This window comes from Neofelis nebulosa, chromosome 1 (genome assembly GCF_028018385.1).
Source record: "Neofelis nebulosa isolate mNeoNeb1 chromosome 1, mNeoNeb1.pri, whole genome shotgun sequence".
Taxonomy (NCBI): Eukaryota; Metazoa; Chordata; class Mammalia; order Carnivora; family Felidae; genus Neofelis; species Neofelis nebulosa.
The window spans coordinates 172,257,873-172,283,009 of NC_080782.1; the positions used below are offsets into that span (position 1 = coordinate 172,257,873).

Below are 25,137 nucleotides of genomic sequence, written 5' to 3' on the forward strand. Positions count from 1 at the left end.
TAACATTCTGAGACAAGATGATTTCCCTCCTCTGTTTCTGAAATGCATCCTAACTTCTCTCTTTGTGTCCAGTCTCATTCTCCTCCCTTCCTGTCTCCACAATGCAACTTGAACCAAGCTCTTCCTAAACTCCCATTCCTCTCCACAGCATCACTTCGTTTGTGAACACTCATCCACGAGTCCCACCGGCCAAGGGTGAAGCAGTGGCCTCATTATGTAATTAGCAAGGCTTCCAATGACCTGGCTCCTACTCACTTCACTTTTGCTCCTCACACCCAGCTTATTCTCTGATTGCAAGGGTTTAAAGCAATGGTTCTCAGACTGCTTTCCCCAGAGTAGCAGCATCAGCATTACCTGGGAACTTACTAGAAATGCACACTTAGCCCAGGCCTACTAAGTGGGAGTAAACTCTGGGGTGGGTCCAACCATCTGAGTTTTAACAAGCCTTCCAGGTGATTCTGAAGCACACCTAAGTTTGAACATATTAGCTTAAAGCATGAAGGAAAGGTACATTATTATCTGAAGAACTCTGATGGAGACAATCAAAAAGTACTATATAGCACAGTGGTTAGAAGGTTAGAAGCTCACACTCTGGGGTCCCAGTGCCAGGGTTCAAATTTCTGCTTAGCTTCTTCCTAGCTTTGTAACCACAGAGAAGTTGCTTAGCTTGCCTCAGTAAAGTGTAATGCTTAACAGCACAGGTCCTACAGCAAGCCTGCCTGGCTCTACCTCCTATCAGCCTCGTGTCCTTGAGGTCACTTACTTTTCTCTGAGCCTCAGTTGCCTCATATACAAAAGTATAAATAATAGTACCCACTTCATACAGTTGCTGTGAAGATGATATGAATACATGAAATGCATTCAGAACTGTGCCTGATACACAGTAAGTACTGTGTATTACTTACCCTCATTATGTTATTAATTTCATGGGAACCACGTTATAGAGACAAAGAGAGTCAACAGTGAATGTTAATGTCCATAAAGAGTGAATAAAATCCATCTATTCTGGAAAGGAAAACTTTCCTCAGCATTTTTTAGGTCAATGAGTTTGTTTGGTTTTTATCCAGTCTACCATTTACCTCTCTGAATGAATTTATTTCCTTCTGATGAAATGGTACTTAACTAGATGCAACACCCTTCTCCAGAGTCAGGGGGTCTGCGTGAGGGAGATTAATTAATTAATTAATTAATTCACATTAATTTTTTTAAATTTATATTTATTTTTGAGAGAGAGAAAGAGACAGAGCATGAGTAGGGGAGGGGCAGAGAGAGAGGGAGACACAGAATCGAAGCAGGCTCCAGGCTCTCAGCTGTCAGCACAGAGCCCAACACGGGGCTCGAACTCACTAACAGTGAGATCATGACCTGAGCTGAAGTCAGACGTTTAACCAACTGAGCCACCCAGAAGCCCCTAATTTTTTTTTTTTTTTTTAAGCAAAGAACTTACAAGAATGACAAGGATTTACTGAACAGTATCCCTATGATAGGGAAAATATTTCTGGGAATTATTCTAAATACATATCCAGTATTAATTTAGCTAGAAACTCTACATATAAAAGTGCCATCAGGCTACCTATCTGCACGGTCATTGAGAAGGAAGCTGAAAATATGATACACTAATTTGGGTAGTAGGAATTTGTATCTCTCTACTGGCAGGTCATATTATGTCCCCTGAACAGAAAATGCTGCCTGGCCACAGCACATTCAGGGCAGAGCATATTCTATTATACATAAACAAATATCACAAAACCATGTTTTTGGAAAACACAATGAATGGATCTAGGTAGTGTGAAATTATGCAGTGATATTTTTTCCAAGGGTCTCAAAGTATTTCACCTCATAATGAGAATATGAAAGAAAATATGAGAGAATAAATATACTGGGGCAAGCCAGAAAACCAAAGCCAAAATATACGACTCGGTCCTGAACATTCAATGTTTCTTAGAACCATAAAGATAATCTACCAATTAAGCCTGGCTTATAAATTAGTTTAGTCATTAAATATTTACCAGGAAGTTTCTAGACTACCTCTGTCTCTAATAGAGATATATGTGAATCTGGTATAGAGAAGTCTTGATCTGTGATTCTGTTGACTTCTCTAGGTTTTAAAAATCAGTTTCCTGTGTAAAATCAAGTTAAGGAAACACAAAAATATTTTTGTAAAAAATAACAACATAAAGAATGAGCGTTTAATACTGTGGGGTGGGGGTGGGGGTCTGGATTTTTATCTGCATGCTATCGTCACATGTTACGTGGAGTTCTTTGTTTTGTTTTCCCTGGAACCCTCCCCCTCAACTAGGAGGTGAGCTGCAGGAACTCTGGCAGCACCTCCCTTTGTAGCTTCTACTTCAATACGGAAGCCACCGATAGCAAAGAATGTTCAGTCAACTCTGGATTTCAAGTCATTTCCTCAATGTAAGAGATTGTATTTTGCAGGGAAAAGAAAGGTTAACATGTTAAGATCACTGAATTTTTAAAAGGCATCAAGGTGTTCTGGCAAGTCCATCTGAACAGCTCACATTTCTGCTGATCGAACAGTACACAATCTCAGTCACACAGAAAAGGAAGGTAACAAAGTCATATTTTATAACTAAAAACCCACAATGGCAACAAAAATGCTATCTTCCCATGTTTTTAGAAAAACACGCAGGATGCTCTGTGTACAACAGTAATAATACACTGACACTCCTGGATTGCCTGAAAAAAAGAAAACATCCATTCCTCAGAATAAGACTTGCTTCAAGATCCCCTCAAGAACGAAACAATGTTTTCAACTATGGAATATATGAGACAGGATAAAATGCAGCCTCTCCCAGCCACTTCTGTCAGTGTTAACCACCCAGATGCTGGTAAGGATTTTGGACTTGACGGACCCCTCAAAGTAAATCATCAGAACATTTACCTGCACCGTCCTCGGAGTGCCATCAACGCTGACAGACAATAAGGGTGAAGCCAGGTTCCACGTGCTGGTCACATTTAGTTTCGACCCATCAACTTCCACCTGTTGTGACACCAAATAAGACTGTTACCATGAAGAAAGACAGAAAACTGATCTCAAGTTCACTGCCACATACAAAGCAGCAGCCACTTTAAACAGATGGCTCCCAACAGCCTGTCATGTTTACTGCTCCCGCCATGAGAGACAGGGTCCAACAGGAGTCTTCTTAGCTGTCTCTGGGGAGAGGTGAAGGACCTGGGCACAGCTGCCTCTGGGTACTGAGGTTTCCAGTGATTTCCAGTAAGTAACAAACAGCCTTCTCACTCTAAACCTATCTGGACATGCTACATTTACTGCAATTAGACAAGTAATGCATATAAATTCCAGTGACATTTTGCAACCCACACATCAGGGCTTGCATATAATATCCTCTCCAAGGACCAAGAAAGAACTTTTCCTGTGTTAATTTTAATGAAGGACTGTGCATTGTGATTTTAATTAAACAGAAGCTTTAATTAGGCAAAATTCTTTGGTGTTGAATATTAAAAGTCCATTTGAACTTTGCAAAAGTTGTCATATTTTTGTCAATCTTAAATGACTAATTTCACCAAGTCATCACTTATGAAGATGCAAAAAAAAAAAGAAACAAAACAAAACAAAAAACAAAAAACAAAAAAACCCATATCTTTTAAAACAGATACTTTTAAGAGAAAAATTCTAATTTCCAAATAAATAATATAAAAGAGAAAACAAGCAAAGCTAAAATAAAAAGTACTGTTAGTTTCTTTCTTTCCTTCACTCACTGATTCCCTAAGTCTTGTATGGGAGAGCTAAGAGAAAATAACAGTATTACATCCACAGTAAACCACATAAGGAAGGGATATTTAAGTTTCAAAATAAAACTGTAGCAAAGTCAAGACACAAGATCCCTAACAATTCCCTCTCTCTCTCAATTCTCTCAAAAGATACTTATTATAATAAAAGACACACAGATATTATTTAGAAGAATAACTGTATCCATATACATCTATACAGACTTTCTGTTTATCTATTTCCACAATAGTGTGGTCATACAGTCTAGAAGCAAAGACATGCTATTGGCTACATAATGAAATGTCAGCTGGACATACATTATGCACTTGCTTGTTTCTGGGTTCAGGAGCCTTCAGGTCCATACAGCACATTTCAGTAACTGGGAAGAAGGAACGACAGCTTGGGTCTCACCTGACATTACTATTTGACTAAGTTAGAGCTGCTTACCACACTGGAGTATTTAACCTGTCTGAACTTTAGTTGCCAAACTATCATACGGTAAAACTCTATCTGAAAGGGTGCTGTAATATTTTTTTTAATTTTTTAATGTTTATTTAGTTTTGAGAGAGAGAGAGACAGAGTGCAAGCAGGAGAGGGACAGAGAGAGAGAGAGAGAGAGAGAGAGAGAGAGAGAGAGAGAGAGAGAGAGAGAATCTGAAGCAGGCTCCAGGATCTGAGCTGTCAGGTTGCTGTAATATTTAAAAAATTAACATAAAACAGTCTCTACCGATATTCCTACTATAGTAGGTCCTAAACATTTTTTCCCTTTTCCTGTTTCTAATGGTTCCACTTTCCTTAAATGGGTTTTAAAAATAAGGTCAGATATCATGCTATCTCATAAATTATGTACTATTAAAAAGTAGGTGATAAAGATCTGTGAAGCAGAAAGACTATAGTTTTGAGAAGAGCAACATTTTAAAATTATCTATTTAGATAATTAGCCATTAACTGCCTGGGTGGCTCAGTCGGTTAAGCGTCTGACTTTGACCTAGGTCATGATCTTGTCATTCCCAAGTTCGAGTCCTGCGTCCAGCTCTGCGCTGACAGCTCAGAGACTGGAGCCTGTTTCAGATTCTGGGTCTCCCTCTCTCTCTGTGCCCCTCCCCCACTCTCACTCTCTTTCTCAAAAATAAATAAAACATTAAAAAAATAAAATAATCTATTTAGCACTTCTTCCTGAATTAAGTATCTCCTTATGTAATGGAAGAGTTCCAAAAGAAGCTCCCAAAAGATAGTTTTACAAATATTAAGTGCTAAAAATACCTTTTAAAACTGAGAAAAATATTTGCTTTGACATGATTCCTAAATTTAAAAGGTTAAAAAAGGTCAGTGTTCAATTATAAAAGTTTTATTTGTTAAAATGGAAAGTTAGAGGCTGTAAGGAAAGATTTTTTTAATGACAGGCATTTACAATTTGTATTTGATACTAATTTTAAGTCAATAGGGGTGACAGAATGAAACTGTAATTGTCATCTTTAGGGGTTCTCAGAGAAAATAACCTAACATACTCAAATCATGCAGAAGAGGAACCACTTTACCACAGCCTAAAGTAAACTATTTTATGACTGGTTAAACAAAATGCGGCATATCCATATAACAGAATATCATTTGATAATAAAAAGGAATGAAATGCTGATACATGCTACTACATGGATGAATCTTGAAAACATGCTAACTGAAAAGCCAGTCACAGAGGATTACAAATTATATAGTTCCATTTATAATGAAATGTCCAGAAAAGTCCATACCAACAGAAAATAAATTGGTGGTTGCCTTGAGCTAGGGGTGTGGGGATGGATGGAAGGATTGAGGGGTAACAGCAGTGGGGCATTGGCTTTCTTATTTGATATGATGAACATGTTCTAAAATTGACTGTAGTGATGGTTACACAGCTCTGGGAATATACTACAAGCCACTTAATTGTACAATTTAAATGACTAAAGTGAAGTATATCTCAAAAAAGCTGTGGAAAAATAAGTAACAAATGAAAACAGAAGGGAGAGGTTTTACTTTTTCAAAAGTCAGAAGCAATATTCTGTGAGAAATTAAAGAATTAGACCTAAAAAATGGATATATATATATATATATATATATATATACACCATGTTCATGAATTAGAAAAGTTTCAGTATTATCAAGATAGAAGTTCTCTCCCAAACTCATATATATATTCAATGTAATTCCAATCAATATCCCAGCAGGCTTTTTTTTTTTTGTTTTGGTAGCTGATTCCAAAATATACAGAGAGAAAAGCAAAGGATATAAAATAGTAAAGATAATTTTGAAAAGTAACAAATTTGGAGAACTCATGCCATTTGACTTCAAGACTTCCCATTAACCTAGAGTAAACAAGATCTGGTGTAAGAATAGAATGAAATGAGAGTTCAGAGACCCATACATAAATGATTAATTGATTTAAAAAAAAAAGTGCCAAAACATTAAATGGGGAAAGCATAATTTGTGAATAAATAGTCCTAAAACAATAAACATCCACATTCAAAAAAATAAATCCCAACCTTGATAACACAACATTAAAAAAAAAATCAACTCAAAACAATGAAAACTAAAGGTAAAACCTAAAACTACAAAACTTCTAGATAACAAAGAGAGAAAATCTTTATAACCTTGGTCCAGGCAAAGATTTCTTAGGACACAAAAAATACTAATCTTGCATGAAAAAATAGGTGAATTAGACTTGATCCAAAATTATAAATTTCTGTTTGAAAGACACTGTTAAGAAAAGAAAAGCTGAGCCACAAGTTGGGAGAAAATATTTGCAAAAAATATATCTGATAAAGCACTTGAATTCAAAATCTACAAAGAATTCTTTTTTTTTTTTTCATGTTTATTTAGTTTTGAGAGAGAGAGAGCAGAGAGAGAGCAGAGACAGAGGGAGACAGAGGATCCCAAGTGGGTTCTGCACTGACAGCAGAGTGCCTGATGTGAGGCTCAAATTCATGAACCGTGAGATCATGACCTAAGCCAAAGTCGTAGGCTTAACCAACCAAGCCACCCAGGCACCCCAAGAATTCTCTTTTTCAACTCAATAAGAAAACCAACTGAATTTCTTTAAAAATGGGCAAGAGATTTGACCAGAGACTTCATCAGGGAAGACAGATGGGTGACACAAGCACATCACAGGTTGGTCATTAGGAAAAAACCAAAACTATATGAAATAGGGCTACACACTCACTAGAATGGATAAAATGAAAAGTACTGATAATAAATACCAAGTGCTGGCAAACCTGTGAAGCAGGTTTCATACATTGCTGGTGGGAATGCTAAATGGGAGGCCTGCTTTAGAAAACCCCAGAAAAGTAATGATACATACACACAAAGACCTGTTCGTGAATGTTCACAGAAGCTTGTTTATGATAGAATACATACAGCAAAATGTTTACATCAGCCTCAAACTGGAAAACCCCCAAAAGTCCAATGAACTAATTCATGGACAAATATGGTATATCCACACAACAGAAAATTAGCACTAAGCATCTCAAAAGCACTATGCTAAGTGAAAGGAGGCCGGTAAAAAAGGATATAATAGAACATGAGAATGGGGGCACCCAGGTGGCTCAGTCAGTTAACTGTCAAACTCTTGATTTAGGCTCAGATCACGATCTCATAGTTTGTGAGATTGAGCCCTGCATCAGGCTCCGAATTGAGCTTGGAGCCTGCTTGGGATTCTTTCTCGCCCTCTTTCTCTGCCCCTCCCCCACTTGCGCACGCACGCGCGTGCTCTCTCTCCCTCAATAAATACATAAATAAATAAATAAATAAATAAATAAATAAATAAATAAATACATAAAGGGGAGGAGTGAGATTCCCCCTTAAAAAAAAAAAGAAAAAAGTACATGAGTATGATTCCATCTATAGAACATTCTGGAAAAGGCAGAAATCAGGTCAGCAGTTGCTAGGTGATATGGGTATGAAGATGAGTTTGACTGGCAAAGGGCATGAGGGAACTTTCTGGGGTGACAGAAATGTTTTAAACCTTGATTTTGGTGGTAATAATATAACTACATAGATTTGTCAAAACTCAATAAAACCATACAATTAAAGACTAAATTTTATATTAATTATACCTCAATAAATCTGACTTTCTAAAAACAAAAGCAGAGGGAGAAAAATGAAAGTGGTATTTTTGAACTACCTTTATCTTCCCTTACTGATAAATTAATTTCTTTCCCTGCATCCTCTGCTATTGGATGAGTGGATGTGAATGTTAACTTGGAAAGAATAGAAGGAAAGTTCCTTCCAGATAGAAACATGGGGGGCTGGTGGGGGGAGGCCTTTTCAAGTCCCTGTGGATTACATGAAGGAAAGATACAAAGGGAAGATGCAGATATCAGAAATCCGAGACCTCCCCATTTCCTTTTGCATGGATCCTTGGGAATAGGTAGGGGACAGCAATGGAGACAGATGGATGAAAATATTCTGACAGGTATCAGGTACCCTAAAAATATCTGGGCTGGAGATCTACTTCTGGGATATAGTCTAGGGAAAGCTGCAGGCTTCTACTAAAGCCCAGTACTTGGTGTCACAGCAATCCTAATGTGGCTTATGAAGCAACAGCACAGGTTGAGGAAGAACCTGGAAAGATGACCCAAGCACATCATGATAGGAATCCAGAAGTTTCTACCTATCTTAGTGAGATAACAAAATCTGGGTCAAGATAAAGACAACATAGTACAAGGGACTCCATGACTGCAGGCAAACAGTACCCAGGACTATGGGTACAGAGGCCTCTTCAATGCCAAAGAGGATGAATCATCGCCTGCCAGTACCCAGTCCAGATCCTTACAGCAAAGCCTAGTAAAGACAGTCTGGGTCTGAGCTCTCCTCCTTACCTCAATAGTTATGAGTGAGTCCAACCACATACCCAAAGGCCCCTTTTACCTGCACCTAACTCCACGCCTCAGTGGAACCTGGAAGGAAAAGAAACCTGAAATACCACAGTTTCTGAAAGATACTGCTTAAACCAAAGGAGCCCAAGATCTTATTTATTACCAAGTGTTTCCTCCCTCTCCCCCCTTAGTAAAGGTAGAGGGCTTATGAGAAAGAGTACATGCGACAGACATACAGAAACGACATTTCCTTGTACACCTGGGAAGTAATGAGCCTAATTTTGAAATGTTACTATACAACTGAAACAAGGAAGCTGTCAAAGCTCCAAATCATAAACTATGAAACACATCTATAAACTTTAAATGAGGGAAAAGAACATGCTGAAAACCACCACCAGCCTTCTCAGGCCTCCAGCCACAAACAGATTTCACCAAGAAGCATAATTCGGAACAGCAGATGCAAGGATTCTATTGATGCTATCATCAGATGAGGGAAATCTCAATGGCTTATACTTATAAGCTACTAGGAGAAGCAGGAAATTTGTACATTTTAATACCATAGAAATATAGGAACAGACTGAAGAATTCTCGTTACTGTGCTATGTACACAGTTTATGCGTAATTTTTTAGCCAAGGGGGACTAAAGCTGCAGATATGGGGTGGAAGTGGCATTTCACTGTTACAACACCGAGAAGCTGACATAAAGAACCCACCCTATGCCAAAAACCAATGGGAAGTGAAATCTAGGACAATGGAAATAACAGATTTGATGAGAGGGTATTATAAGCCTAATTAAAGGAAAAGCTGTGGGCTGTCCATGCTTAGACCCAACCACCTACCCTACTGCACGTAAATGATGATCAGAAAATAACCAATACTGCATCTTTGCATACAGTTTGCAGAACATACTTTTATCAAGAGGAAAAGGTAAATTAAGAGCATTATAACACAAGAAGAACTACTTGAAGAAACACAGGAAGAGTTCAGATAAATAATTCTGCAAAGTCTCAAAGACGACTGTAGGAAACCTGACTCCTCTTTTAAAAAATGAGCTCAAAGAAGAAAAACAAAGGTTCAAAGAAGAGATCATACAACAACAGAAGGAAATGAAAATCAAGCTGGAAGAACTCAGGAAAAAAATGAAGAGAAAAATAACATTATAAAGATAAAAGCTACTTTAAGAAGCAACCAAAAATAGAATCAATGTGACTAAAAAGAAAGATAAGGGCATGGAGAAATCATATAAAACAGAAAAGACTAGCAATATAAAAACAATTTATAGAGAAGACAACAGATATGAAGGAGGGAGAAATGGGATCCAAAGAATATACAAAATACTTTTTCAGAAAGGCTTACGAAGAAAAACGAATAAATGTAAATTCAAAGATACGATAGGGTAAAACTTTTCAAACTAAATAAAACCTTAAATTTGTAGAATTCTGCTGTTTATGGAACTTTAAAGATAAAGAATGTTTTATGTGTTACTTAGGCAAAAATAAGAAATCACGCACAAGTAAGGAAAAACATCAGGTCAGCCTAATTGTTCGAGGGCAAAATTGAGATATAAGACCACAGAGCAGTGTGGTATAAGTACTAAAAAAGAAAATGTTGCCCCCAATTTTATACCCAGCCAAGATGTCCTTATATCATAGAAACACATCTTGTAGCCTATAAGAGAACTTAGAACCCCTTCTTTAAAAAAGGGCGTATCTATATATTGATATGAAATTTTCCCAAGAAAATACAGAATAGCATATACAGTGTGCTATCATTTGTTAAGGAAAAAAAACCCTTCGAAGTGTGTGGTTTTATTATTTTTTTTAACGTAAAGAATATCTCTAGACAAATATATAAGAGGAGTGGGAGGGGTTGAAGGACAGAGATAGAAGGGAGGCTTGCTTTTTACTGCAAATCTATTCATATTTTTAAGTTTTCCTCTTTATGTATATTATACACTAAAAACTTTAAAAGTGAGGAGAAGGATAAGGGCCTATTTTTCCTCTCTCATAGCACCATAAAGTCAATATTTACTTTATACCTTTCACTAACAGGCACGTAACACATAGTAGCTGCTTTTTTAAAACTTCATTTTAGTTAACATAGCAATACTCATTTCAATTTCTCTGGTCATAAGTTTATGGATTTCATCCACCAAACCCAATTGTACAGTGTATTTTGGACATTGTCTCTGTATCAACTCTTCCTTATCTGAAAATGAGGGCCCTGAAGGAGCAACGCTGAAGATCTCTTTGAGGCTAAAATTCTATGGTTTTATGGTTGCAAAGTTCTTTTTTTAAGATACATTTACACACTTAATTTCAGACATGGCAAATTCTAATAATTAGAAAGGGATTTTGTTTTGCTTGAGTACCTACGTTTGGGGTTGGAAGGTTTTAAGATCTTTCCTTTGACAAACAAAAGCTAACAAATTAAGTCAAATTCGGTGTGGGTATTAAAAAAACAAATAGACCAAGTGTAAAATGACAAATGACATAATACTCTGGGGCTCAAATAAAATTTCACACCTTTCAAGGCAGATAATATTGTGGAAATGTTCTAGCACTATGAAAACACTAGAATATTCTAAATTATTTTAAAACTCTATTTAAAAAACAACCCAAGGGGTGCCTGGGTGGCTCAGTCGGTTGGGCGTCCGACTTCAGCTCAGGTCATGATCTCACAGTCTGTGAGTTCGAGCCCCACGTCGGGCTCTGTGCTGACAGCTCAGAGCCTGGAGCCTGCTTCGGGTTCTGTGTCTCCTGGCCTACTCATGCTCTCTCTCTCTCTCTCTCTCAAAAATAAATAAAAACATTAAAAATAAATAAAAATAAAAATAAAAAACAACCCAAAGACGCCAAATCTCAGTTTAGAAACACTAATTCAGACATAAAGATTTCATATTTTTAGAGTAAACAGACCTAGGACTCAAGTGCACCAAATTTACATTAATTATCATATTAATTCTGACCCACACTTTTGGCAGATGACCTCCTCTTTGCTTTACCAAAATTGAAGCCACAAGACATAAGTCCTCTTATTTTTTAGCATCATCAACTATTTTCTTTCCTTTACTGAGATCTCACATACCAGCTGCTTTCTCTCCACCTTCAAGCACATACAGGACTTCCACATTTTCACAGATGTGTACTTGACCCACTTGAACCACCAAACTTCTTCTCTCCTTTTCTCTGACAAGTTCTAGAGCAAGTACTCTGCTCCCAATTTCCTACCATGTAACTTTTTCCATTAACCTTCTACAATCTGGCTGCTAAAACTATATTCTGAAAGGCCACAAATCTTCAGCAATTGTATATTCTCTTCTTCATTCTTATTACTCTTCAGGAAGGAAGAGCACTCAAAGGAGGTGATCTTTAAGCTAAGAGCTGAAAAGTGAGTAGAAATCAGTTGGTAGCAGTGAGTGAGTGGGTGTGTAGGTGGGTGGGACTATCCAGAGGAAATATCCCAGAGGGAATCTCACATAAAAAGAAAATCCCAGAGGCAAGAAAGAGCTTGGCTCATATGAAATCAGTGTGTGGGGCACAGAAAACAAAGGTGAGCATAGTACCCAGATAGAGGAGGAGCAGTGGGAAGCACTAAAGGATTCCAATGGGAGAGTAACACCATCAATTTTTATTTTTAAAGATCAGTCTGGCTACAGCTTGAAGAATGAGTCAGATGAAGCAAAAAAGAAAATGGTGACCAGGACTAGATTCTTGGCAGTGGGGAAAAGTGGGATACTCAGGAACAGTATTAACTGGAGAAGGAAAGTGAAAAGTATGAATACAGAGGTCATGAAACACAGAGGTCACTAAAGAAAAAGGAGAGGGATGAGCTTATCAGAAAAACAGCACAACTGCTACCTGGTGTCGGCTGCTCAGCCACAGTGGGCAATATGCACATGGAATGATATGAATCTGCCCTTGGCATGTGGTTTTGCCCAGCAACGCTCATGTACTTTGCCTGATGCAGGCATTAAGAAGGTGGGTGGATGGGTTCATCCAAGTTTAGGAATGATGGAAGAATTAAAGGGGTTGAGGAAGTTAAGGGATTTGCAAGCGAATTACTACAGCCAGGGTATCTAAGCTGGATAAAGGATGGAAAAACAGAGGTAGGATCAATGGATGGAGAGAAACTAAAAGGACTAATGGTTGTATTGAGGCAGAGAGACCATAAACTGGTTGCTAGCCTTCAAATGCAGGGAAAGGAACTTAGAGGTTGCCAAGACAGAGGGGAGGTAGTGATGAAGCCAGGTGATGTGAACTTCAAAGAACAAGGATTTTCTAAGAAGGAGGGGACTGTGGTCTAGAATGGTACTAGGGGAAAAAAACAGTCTCGCTTCCCACCTCAGAGGTGCATGTGGTATGGAAGAAAAACCACCAGGTTTCCGTGAAGGCAAGTAAGTGGCAGAATGTTCCAAGAATGTCTGGAGATACAGGGCAGTTTGTTGATAACAAAGCAAGAGATACAGAGGCTACCATGGAAAGGGTTGAGAGGAAGAGGAGAGATCATATCGAAGAGCATGGATGACTGGAGAGGCTTTCAAACAGCCCCACTTCCCTCCATCCTCACACAACCACCTTACCTGCACCTGCCACTGCCTCTCACCTGGGCTCCTGCAACAGACTAGTCAGTCTTCCACAAGCCCCGCCCCCCCCCATTGGTTCCCTCACTATAGTGCAGAATAGTTTCTTGTAAACATAAAGCTGACCATGTACAAAATCAGAGAGAAAGGGGAAATAAAAAGAGAGTGAGAATGACCAAATAAAGGTCCTGCCAGCTTTTGAAAAGTGCAAACTTCAAAAAAGATGTGTAACACTGCAATCTTGAGTATGAGAACATCATATGTCTCAGTGTTCTGGAATCATTTAAAGATTACATTCTATTTAAAGTATCTATAGTTTGGGGCACCTGGATGGCTCAGTCAGTTAAGCATACGACTCTTGGTTTCGGCTCAGGTTATGATCTCACAGTTTCATGAGTTCAAGCCCTGCATCTGGCTCTGCACTGGCAGCAAGAAGCCTGCTTGGGATCCTCTGTCCCTACCCCACCCCCACCTCCGCTCTCTCTGCCCCTCCCCTGCTCACGCTCTCTCTCAAAATAAATAAGTAAGCTTTAAAAATATATTGATATTTTAAGATCAAATTAAACAAAGCAAGGCTATGGTAGATAGAATTCATGAAATGCATTTTAACACACACTGTTTTCTGCAAAGTTTCCCCCACCTACAGAGGATTAGTTAAGTTGTTCATAAGAATATTTATGATGTTTAAAACATCACTCCAAAACATGATTTCCTTCCTATTTCAACAAAGTATTTTCTCATATTTAACAATCTGCTGGTAACTTTGTATTCCATTAAAAGCATTTAACTGCATTTATGGTACAAATAATGTTGATGTGGAATATTTTCCATGAGTTGTTTGGAACATTTCAGTTTTCCTATCTACGTAATCATAGGGGAAAAAAGAAAGTACACACCCAAAATTAATTTGACATTTGAGAGAGATTACTTACATCCTTTGCCATTAAAAAACAAAAAAAAAAAAGCACTTCCTCAGAGGTGCCTCATGACACAAATATTATAGCTTCTATTGCAGTAGGCACCTGTTAAACACATTTTTTTCAATAGTAGGAATGTAAAACTTACAAAACAAAATATTTGCCAAAATTTTTTCCCAAAAATAATAAAAATTGGGGAAGATACAGGCTATAAAAAGTGTGTCTGATTCACCATACAATTCTTCTATTCTGTTTATACACAAATTTTAAATGCTTTTTGTCATCAAATGTTAAGATTAGCATTGTGCAGAATTAGATGTCAGATAAAAATCAAGGTATTCATTCCACTCTTTAAAAAAGACTTCAATTATATATTTTGTTTCTATTTCTGAAGGCAGTATGAAGGATAAAAAAGATTTGTTGATCACACTATAACTAATTATCAGAAAGGAATGACTAGTGTCTGCCTAGTTAATAAGCTTTCATAGCATATCTTAAAAATTACGAGTCTGCACGAAATGTGGAAAAAGATCTGTGGTTTTCTGATTTGACTATCAGGCTGGAAAAGATCCTAGAAAAATATATTCCAACTCAACCCTCTCCTCCTGTTCCTGCACATATAAGGAAATTAAAGAACCATATAAATTATGTAGGCAAGAGAAGCCATTATCTTGCAATTCTCAGAGTAACTCACTGAAATCCACACGTCAAAAGCAAAAGTAACACATGTAATCTAAATATTAAGGTACAATCCTTGTATGTAGCAAACACTCACTGCTTATTTGTACCTTCAAAGACTATTCTAAAGATGTTTACTGATTCTTTTTAGTTCTTATCTCATAATTACTGCTAACAAAAATACAGTTATTCACTGTATATTAAATCAATGAAGTATATCCAACACTCCCCAATAACAAAGGAATCTGTAGGCCATGCAGTTAATTACACTGGGATATTACCATCATCTACCATCATTATAGTTCACTGACTCCTACATACAGTGCTGCTGAACATATGAAACACAAATAAGGTTTCTAAAAAAATTCTGAATATGTTGCCAATAAGAAGCATATTAATTCTCCTAAAATTTAGATCTCATAACTTTGCTAAGTTACTTGCTTCAATGTTAACTTCTCAGGTAAAACATGAAAAATAACTCAAACATTTTTATTCAATTATAATAACGATTCCTAACATTTTAGTAGGAAGTATAGCAAATCTTAATACAGATCTTAAAATGACACAAAAAATGTAGGTATTCATGGGGTGCCTGGGCGGCTCAGTCAGTTAAGCATCTGACTCTTGATTTCAACTCAGGTCATGATCTCATGGTTGGTGAGACTGGGCCCTACATAGCACTCTGCACTGACAGTCTGCTGATATCTCTGTTTGGGATTCTCTCTCTCCCTTTCTCTCTGCCCCTCCCCTGCTTGTGCTCTCCTCTCAAAATAAATAAAACGTTATTTTTTTAAGTTAGCATTAAAAAAAGGGTAGATATTCTTTATCCTGCTCACCTATTTCTTAAAATATTATTCCAAAATATAGTTGTGATACCTCTACTGCCCTTCCATGGAGGAGATGAGATGCTTGCTTTCTGAAAACAAAAGGGGACAACCATTTTTCATAAGTTTCGTCTTTATCACTATCACCTTGGAAACAGTCTTTTATTTCTGTCCCAAAGAGACATTGTAATAATGACAAAAACATCAAAAAGGATTAAACATAATGATGGTGAAGATCTGTTAATCTGTCACAAAGGATTATATTAAATATGCATGTGTTATAAATGTAATTAAATATATCTCAAAGGATGTGAATTGCAAAACAAATTTTAGGTACTGGTCTACAATCAGCCAGGTTGACTAGTTTCTCTTTAATTATCGCCTCATTAATTGATCAGTAACAACTGTAATTTCAGTTGTATGGTTTAAAAAAATCCTACATTATTTTGCCCACACTTTAATTATAGTAGTAGTTTCTTTTCGATTGGTGTGATAAGGTCATTCTCTGAAGGCAATACTGTAAATTATGTCACAGCTTAATGAATAACTCAAGGTAAATGAATTTAACATAAGGAGCAAGTGAAACTGCCTTTACTTCTCCTACCAAACATACCAAATCATGGTGGAATCCTATGTTTTCTATGTGGTATTGTCATCAATAGTCAATATGCCTGTAAATGAACCTCAGGTTCAGAAGCTGCCTAATTATTCATGTCTCCATGCCCTCAAATGTTAACTCTATGCTGGAGGAATAAGGCAAGCACTTAGAATAGTACCAGGCATGTAATAAGCCCTCAGCAAATGCTGGCTGTTGGCAGAAGTTCAATGCAGTGATACTATGTCCTCCTCCCACAGTAATAATTATTCTGGATCCATTTTTCAACATACCTACTTTTGTTTGTTCTTCCATTAATACCTCCTCCTCCTCCAAGTCCTCCTTTTTTTTTTGTTTTTGTTTTTGTTTTTTTAAGAGAGAGCATGCAGTCAGGGAAAAGGGTCAGAGGGAGAGAGAACTCAAGCAGGCTCCATGCTCAGTGCAGAGCCTGACTTGGGGATAAACCACACGACCTTGGAATCATGACCTGAGCCGAAAATCAAGAGTCAGACGCTCAACCACCCCTCATTTTTATCTTTTTAAATTTTATCTGATTCCTATTAGCATCTCTTTTGCTTTTCCTGTGTATTTCACTCCCACGTCCCCCTGTCCCCTGCAACAAAAACCTTAGCTGCTGGCTCGCCCACACAGGACCTATGTGGGCTACAGGACTTGCATAGTAGTGTCTAAGTCCTCCTTCCCCCTAAATTCCCATGCACTGCATCTGCAACATGCTATTTCCTGACCATCTTATCTACCTGTGACTGTTTAGCATTCTAGTTCTACCCTTAGACACATGAGTTTGCCCTAATGGCTCATTTCTCTGGGCCAGCAACAAATATATTTGACATTCTATTTTCTATGTTCCTACCTACCGAGGATTACCCCCCAGTTCTTCACTCTCTTCTCAGCTTCTGTGGCCATCGGTGATATGATTTCTAATACATATACGAAGATATTTATTATCTCTCTCTTATACTGCAATATCAACAACATAAACTTGGTAGTTTTATGTTTGAATATTAAAACTGTAGTAGCAAATATACTGCCAAAAGAATTACTATATAGTTTATGTCCTTAGAACTTCTCATGAATTGCAAATCTAATAACAATGTTTTCTAAGCATGAACAAAAAAAACCTTTTTTTTTTTTTTTTTTTGGTCATGGTGAGAAGTGAGATACAGGAATTGATGCCCAAAAACTACTCACCAAATCCATCCAGTGAATAAAGTAAAGTAACAACCAGCCTTTTATTCTGTAAGTCCCAATTATATCTCAGGAAAAACCCTAGTAAAAATCTATCAACTTGATCACAATTTTTAAGAAAACACACTTGGAAAGAGTCAGTAGGATAGCTTCTCAGCTCTATAAACCACTAATATAACCCAACTAGTAAGAATTAGGGTTTATGGAGTTACCAGTATTTTTTCATTGCTTCTAACACGAAATAGAATAATACATAGTACAATCAATTTCCATCATTCTAATGAATGATCTGTTCCTTTTTTGTGAAGTAATTTCAAATGTACATAAAAATTACAGCAATTATACATCAAGTTCAGATTCCCTACTTGTTAATAACTTTTGACAGTTAATATTTTTTGCCAGTTATGACGTCCTATAGCCCCCTTAATAGTGCAACTGCAATGGGGTGCTTGGGTGGCTCAGTCTGACTACAGCTCAGGTCATGATCTCATGGTTCATGAGTTCAAGCCCCACATCAGGCTCAAGGCCATGGAGCCTGCTTTGGATTCTGTGTCTCCCTCTCTCTCTCTGCCCCTGTTCTCTCTCGCTCGCTCGCTCTCTCAGAAAATGAATAAAACATTAAAAAAATTAAAAACAAAATAGTGCAGTGCGTTCCCAAGTACAAGGATGCCCTCTGTACAGTACAACCCAGCAAAATCAGGGAGTTTAATATGGACCCAATATTACCATTGAAACCACAAACCCTACTCAAATATCCAAAAATTGACCCAATAATGCCCTTTAACCTTTAAGGTATGTCCAAGATTTAATTTATGCTCTTGCGTGTAGCTGTCATGTCTGTTTGGTCTCTGTCCATCTGGACCAGTTTCTTAATTCTGCCTTATCCTTCATGACTTTGACCCTTTTGTAGAAATAGACCAGTTACTTGGTAGAGTATCCCTGAATTTGGAAGAAGGTTTCCTCATGAGTATGCATTTTTACCAGGAACAATATAGCAGTGATACTGTGCTTTCTTCAGCATCATACCATGGTGTCAAGGGCCCACAACAACAAGGTGTTGCCCACTGTAACATTAAATACTAAGTAACTCCATCTAAATCTGTTTTTGTATCTATGTATAAAAAACCATGAGATCACACTGATCCCTCCAATTCCTATCCAATACCACCAGGTACATTCTAGCCTTCCTCTGTCCTATATTTGTCACTCTCTGACAGTGAGAAACCTGCCTTCCATTATCCACCTAAAGAACAAGTCTGCTACTTGTTTTCTCTGCCCAACATTCGTATATATGTATCATCTTCCTTACATATATTTTACAATATATATTAGAAAAAGAATGTGATAGTGCTTTAATTAAAAAAGGTCAAGTGATTTGACACTAATGTGAATTTCAAAAGAAATAGGTTTCTTTTTGGAGAAAAAAATGAACTGTGCATTAGATGATCAGTGTACAAGGGTTTGGGAATTGGGACACTGGAAGATGTGCAACTCAAACTAAAAAAATTTTTTAAATAAAGATGAATTGATAGCATGTGTCGTACGTGCTTTAAAATACTCCAGAAATTTTTGAAAAGTGAGCAGAGATAAAACAAGGATAGCACATGATATTCATTTTACTTTTCTTTCAGTTTCATGTATACTTTAGGTTTTTCCACAGTCAAAAGTCTAAAAACACAGACTATCCGGTCAGGCCAACTATTTGGACAGTCATACTTGGTACCAAAGAATTCCAGTCCCTACTCTTGATTAAGTATCAAGCCAAGGTGGTCACAAGCAGAGATGGTTTACAGACTGAGTCACAGCACAAGTGGCCTTGACAGAAGCAGACTTGTTCTAAAAGATACTCCGTTTACTAAGTTTTGCTTTTTTAACCCTTTCTCCTCCCACTATTGCTGATTTCTCTCCAGTCTATCTGCCCAAATTCTCTTATCAGCCACTAAGTCAAATACAAACTCTTTTCCTCTTAGCAACCCATTCAAATAGAAAACCTTCCCAAGGCCCTATCAGCATTTAACAATTCTATTTACTTTCACTGACCAGTTAAAGATGTGGCTTTTATCTTACAAGTTTTCTCAGCTCAAAATCTTTCTTGGCCTCTGGTTGCTTACTAAATAAAATGTTAACTTCTCAAAGTGGCCCTCAAGGTCCTCTATATTAATGGTCTTGATCCAGCAACCTATCATTCTGACTTTTCTTCCCTCCTTCTCTTCCATTTAACAAACGTGCACAGGCCCTATTCCAGGAACTCAGCCTAATAGACTTCTACCATCCATTCTTCATTACCTGCTCCATATACTATTGACTGCATCAAGTTTGCTCTTGACTTTCTGCCTTATCCCGCTCAAGCCACTGTACCACCTCTAGTCCTCTGCTCTATTGGATGGAATCTTCCCTTTCTTTGAATTTCTATAACATTCTGTACCTCTATGCACTTATCAAATTATGCCTTATATTACAGATCAGTAGAGTATTGATCACAAAACCTCCCAACTAAACCGGAAGCTCATGAGTGCAGATTAGTGCCTTATCCTTTCATGTGCCTTATTCTTTCATGTGCCTCATGAAGAGCTTAACACAGTGCTTTGATGTTGAAGACTGAAGGATCTTTGATAAATATCTATTGTATTAAAAATAAAAATTATCAAATTCAGTGAGAGAAAACCTAACTTTATTTATTTATAACTTTTATTATAACTTCTGTTCATTTTCTCATAGCTAAAAAGCTAACAAAGCTATGTTTACAATTGACACAACATAAAGCAGACAAAAGCATAATGACGTGCTCTCATAGTCTTAATGCATGTTATTCAAATAAGTAGCTTTTATCTTAGATTGTTGACCAATGAAAATATAGTTCTAATTTAAAACTCCCCACAGCAGCTTTTGGTAAGACTAATAAAGTAACTTTATGTAAGAGTATTTTTAGTCATAATGTCCTGTGAACTGTTGGTAATACGTGTACTTAAAAATCCACATGTGCTTAGAGTAGCAGATTAAAGTTATTCCAACTATATAAAAAAACTCCATTAAGCCCTTTTAGGATACAAAATCTACACAGGATCTAATATATCAAAGATGAACACCCCCCCACACACACACATGCACGCATATTTAACATAGCTCATTTATAGAAAGAGAGAAAGAAAGAATTTCAAAACAAATTTAAAATGCCACTTAAAATTCTATCCCATTTCTAGGGTTTCACTTTCATGTTCACACAAATAAAATTATCTATTCAAATTGTTAGATAAACCCTTTTCATTCTGATTGCTGCGAACAAAGGAAGACCATTCTATTATTTCTAAAACTATGCTTCCAAACCAAAAGGAGATGGAAACTGGCACTTTTCCAGGAGCCTTGGAAAGGGTCATGGCTAATGTAATATATCAGTTTGGGTAGCAGTTACCAGAGATAATACACCGATCATGGCCAAAGAGAAAGCTAACAAGGAAAGGGAAGAGTGGACACCAACAAAGAATAGCATAAGGAATTAATGAGCAAACTGCATTCATGCCTCAAGACCTATTTCAGATACAAACTGAAACAGAAATAGTAAAAATTTCACATTTTAATTTCTTAGGAAGCTATAAAAAATTCTGAACTATTTCAGGCAATGCTACTTTGAAATAAGAGTCAACTCCTATCAATTTCCAGACAAGAAGCATGGAAAAAGTCACAATAGTGTAAAAGATCTTGGTTTCTCCATGTTTTACTAGCCAAGGATTGACATTACAAACACCTAAAAACTTTACTATTACCTGATCATAATAAATCCCAAATAGACTTGGATCAACAGCAGAGTACACAATTTACATCAACTACTCATCTATGTAATAACCAGCAGATAGAAGGAAGGGATACAGTAACTGTTTGCAGCACTGAACTTTCCAGCAAGAGCCTTGAGTAACCATCCCTCCTCCCTAGATACCCCTTTGCAAAAGGGCCTTTTGAACTAAAGAAGACTTGATTTTATTTTTAACACAGGTAATTCTAAATTATTTGGGGATGGGGAGTGGACTAAAAACACTCAAAAATACCCACATGAACAAACATAAGCTAAACAATACAGTCATACCCTCTCCTAACTCAGCTAAAAAAAAATGTTACATTAATGGAAAATATTTCTACTGAAGAAAAACATTATTATCTCTAGAGCAAAAAAGCTAATATCAATCATTACACAATACCTAAAATCGTTAACCCTTCTATGAGGGGTGATACTCAGAACAGGCATAAAGATCCAGCTCAGTGACTAAAAATTCTACCCAGTCATTCCTTTCAGTTAAGAAAGAGTCTTCAGGGGCACCAGGGTGGTTCAGTCGGTTAAGCATCTGACTTCGGCTCAGGTCATGATCTCACAGTTCATGGGTTCACGAACTCTGTGCTGACAGCTCAGAGCCTGGAGCCTGCTTCGGATTCTGTGTCTACATCTCTCTGCCCCTCGCCCATTCATGCGTGCGCTCTCTCTCGCTCTCTCTCTCTCTCTCTCTCTCAAAAATAAACACTAAGAAAGTGTCTTTAAAAAGCTCCTATTGGGGCGCCTGGGTGGCATGGTCGGTTAAGCGTCTGACTTCGGCTCAGGTCATGATCTCGCGGTCCATGAGTTGGAGCCCCACGTCAGGCTCTGTGCTGACAGCTCAGAGCCTGGAGCCTATTTCAGATTCTGTGTCTCCCTCTCTCTCTGCTCCTCCCCTGTTCATGCTCTGTCTCTCTCTGTCTCAAAAATAAACAAACGTTAAAAAAATTTTTTTTTTTTAAATAATAAAAAGCTCCTATTAAAATCTACACTGCCTAGAAATTAACTCATTTGTACACGATCACATAGATGAGCTCGCTAGGTTATAGAACTCTCACTTTAAAGGAGTCATTTTTGATAAAAGGAACTAGGAAAATTTTTAAAAAGCAGGTACTTGTGGGGATGTGGGTGGCTCAATCTGCTAAGCATCAGACTCTTGGTTTTAGCTCAGGTCATAATCTCACAGTTTCATGGGTTCAGATTCTGCATCTGGCTCTGCACTGGCATCATGGGGCCTGCTAGGGATTCTCTCTCTCTCTCTGCCCCTCCCCTGCTGGTGCTCTCTCTCTCTCTCTCTCTCAAACTGGATAAACTTTTAAAAGAAGGGGGGGAGGGGCGCCTGGGTGGCGCAGTCGGTTAAGCGTCCGACTTCAGCCAGGTCACGATCTCGCGGTCTGTGAGTTCGAGCCCCGCGTCAGGCTCTGGGCCGATGGCTCGGAGCCTGGAGCCTGTTTCTGATTCTATGTCTCCCTCTCTCTCTGCCCCTCCCCGTTCATGCTCTGTCTCTCTCTGTCCCAAAAATAAATAAAAAAAAAAAAAAACGTTGAGAAAAAAAAAAAAGAAAAAAAATAAAAGAAGGGGGGGGAGGGGCGGTGCAGGCACTAGGAAGGAACTGGTAAGTATAAAAGACCTTATAAAAGTAGGGGGAGAGAAGGTGCCTGCCCTGGGTGGCCCCATTGGTTGGGTGTCCGACTTTGGCTCAGGTCATGATCTCACGCTCTGGTCTGTGAGCCCGAGCCCCACCGTCGGGCTCTGTGCTGACAGCTCAGAGCCTGGAGCCTGCTTCGGATTCTGTGTCTCCCTGTCTCTCTGCACCTTCCCCACTCGCACTTTGTCTCTCTCTCATAAAAATAAATAAACATTAAAAAAAAAGTAGGGGGTAAGGTCATGGAGCATATTACACAAACAAAACAACAACACTTCTGTTGGGGAAAGTTCGACATAAACAGCAAGAATAGTTTAACAACCTCTATATTTCCATCACCCCAGTTCAAAATTTATCCACTTAAAGCCAATCTTGTCTCACCTATATCCCCGTTGATTCCTCCAACCTGCTCTGTGGCTATTCAGAAGCAAATCTTAGACTTCTTGTTCTTTCATCCATAAATTCAATTAATATTTTTTCTTAAGTCTAAGCCTAAAGTGCTATGACATGCACCAAGCTTTTGGCAACAAATCAATCAAAAAATTAATATTCAGTAACAATAGTTATCTCCTTTTTCTTCAGCACATATACTTTGGTTTCTCTGAGCCTGAGAGGGGTGGGAGGAGGTGGAAAGAGGCAGTGGAGCAGGCAGCTGTAAAAGGTTACCTGAAAAATAATCAGTAATCACACACACTGCATATTGTGCCTTCTATAATTTCTATTCATTGAAGGATGAGGTCAGAATGAAGTGTTCCTGTTAGTCTGGGTCACAAAAGTAATTCAAGATGCATATAAAAATGCTTATTATCATTCAAGTTCTCTAAACCCATTCAACCATTCAGCCCTTTGCTTTCTGATAAGACTGCCAACAACTATGCCAATTAGTGTCAATTGCAATGTTAGATTTTATAGCATCCGCACCTGCCTGCCAGTTAGCTTAGTGGGCAGAAAGAAGGAACCGATGGTTACAAGTTTCAGCAACTTGAAACTCTGTTTCTTCATTAACATTAGGCAAGTCTACAAATTCACCAATTGGTGCTTTTTTTTTTTTTTTAATTTATTTTGCAGATCAGTTTCTATAGAGGCTTTCTTAATTTTTGGAAGCAAGGCAGGTTTAGCCATTATATTTTAAACTACAACAAAAATAATAATTTTTTAAAAACCTGAAGTTTCATAACTAGAGAAAAATCTAATCTAAAATAAATTTGGTGGATTATATATTCAAAGTTTCACAAATGCTAAATTTATGCATTTCATTTAAACACATTATTAAAAAAAACCCACATATTCATATTTTGAATGAGATGTTTCTCACTTTAGACCAAGATTTTTGATTAAAATTCGTCTTTTAGAATTTGCCAAATATTAAAGCACATATATACAAAAGAGCAAAGTGTAATTAACATGGAAGGAATCAGGGGTGCCTGGGTGGCTGAGTCAGTTAAGCATCCGATTTCCACTCAGGTCATGATCTCACAGCTTGTGGGTTCGAGCCCTGCATCGGGCTCGGTGCTGATAGCTCAGAGCCTGGAGCCTGCTTCAGATTCTGTTGTCTCCCTCGCTCTCTGCCCCTCCCCCACTCACACTCTGCCTCTCAAAAATAAATAAACATTAAAAAAAATTAAACATGGAAGGAATCATGAACATCTGAAATTTGGTATTATATATCATCATATTAAGGTGCATATTTCATCTTTCCTTTTTAAATGTTAATTATTCATAATTAAAATTCATGCAGTACTTCTGAAATATCTAGAACAAAATACAATCGTTCTTTTATCCTGAAATCAAAATGCTTCACTTTGGTTTGTTATAATTAATAACATAGTATTTTTTTTTTAATTTCACAACTGAAGCAAATTGCATGTAGCTGATGAGAGCTACTGGAAGTAATATAGTGGTTAAAGACAAAGTGCATTACTAAAGAGAAATAAAAATTGCATGTCAATATCTAAAAGTATGGGAGATGTATATAGTGTAGCACATTCTATCTAGTGTCATTACTTAAATTGCTACTTTTCCTCGACAATCTATTCTCCAGCTCTAGCAAGTAGAATAAATGGTAATTTTACCTGCCAAATTTGGCACAAAAAGGGACAAGCAACTTCATTAACAGAACAATGCTTTCAATATGATTTTTTTCCTTTTTCCACCCAGTGCCAAACAGTAGAACAATTCAAATCAAGAAATCTAAGCAAAATTACCTCTTCTTGTTGAAGTTCACATGCTTGAATAAGCAAATGATACACACAGAATGCTAGCAGGAATATCCTCCCCATAAGTCAGTGTATTT

General features: G+C 37.6%; 1 protein-coding gene across 8 annotated transcripts in view; it reads right to left on the reverse strand.

The window, feature by feature from the left end:
• The window catches only part of PCCA (propionyl-CoA carboxylase subunit alpha), a 418,714-nt gene that overhangs the window by 91,987 nt on the left and 301,590 nt on the right, over nucleotides 1-25,137 (reverse strand). For all 8 annotated transcript variants that reach the window (XM_058743649.1, XM_058743656.1, XM_058743625.1 and 5 more), the window contains one exon: nucleotides 2,903-3,001. In XM_058743649.1, the coding sequence (XP_058599632.1) occupies nucleotides 2,903-3,001 (99 nt within the window). The remainder of the gene's footprint in view (nucleotides 1-2,902; nucleotides 3,002-25,137) is intronic.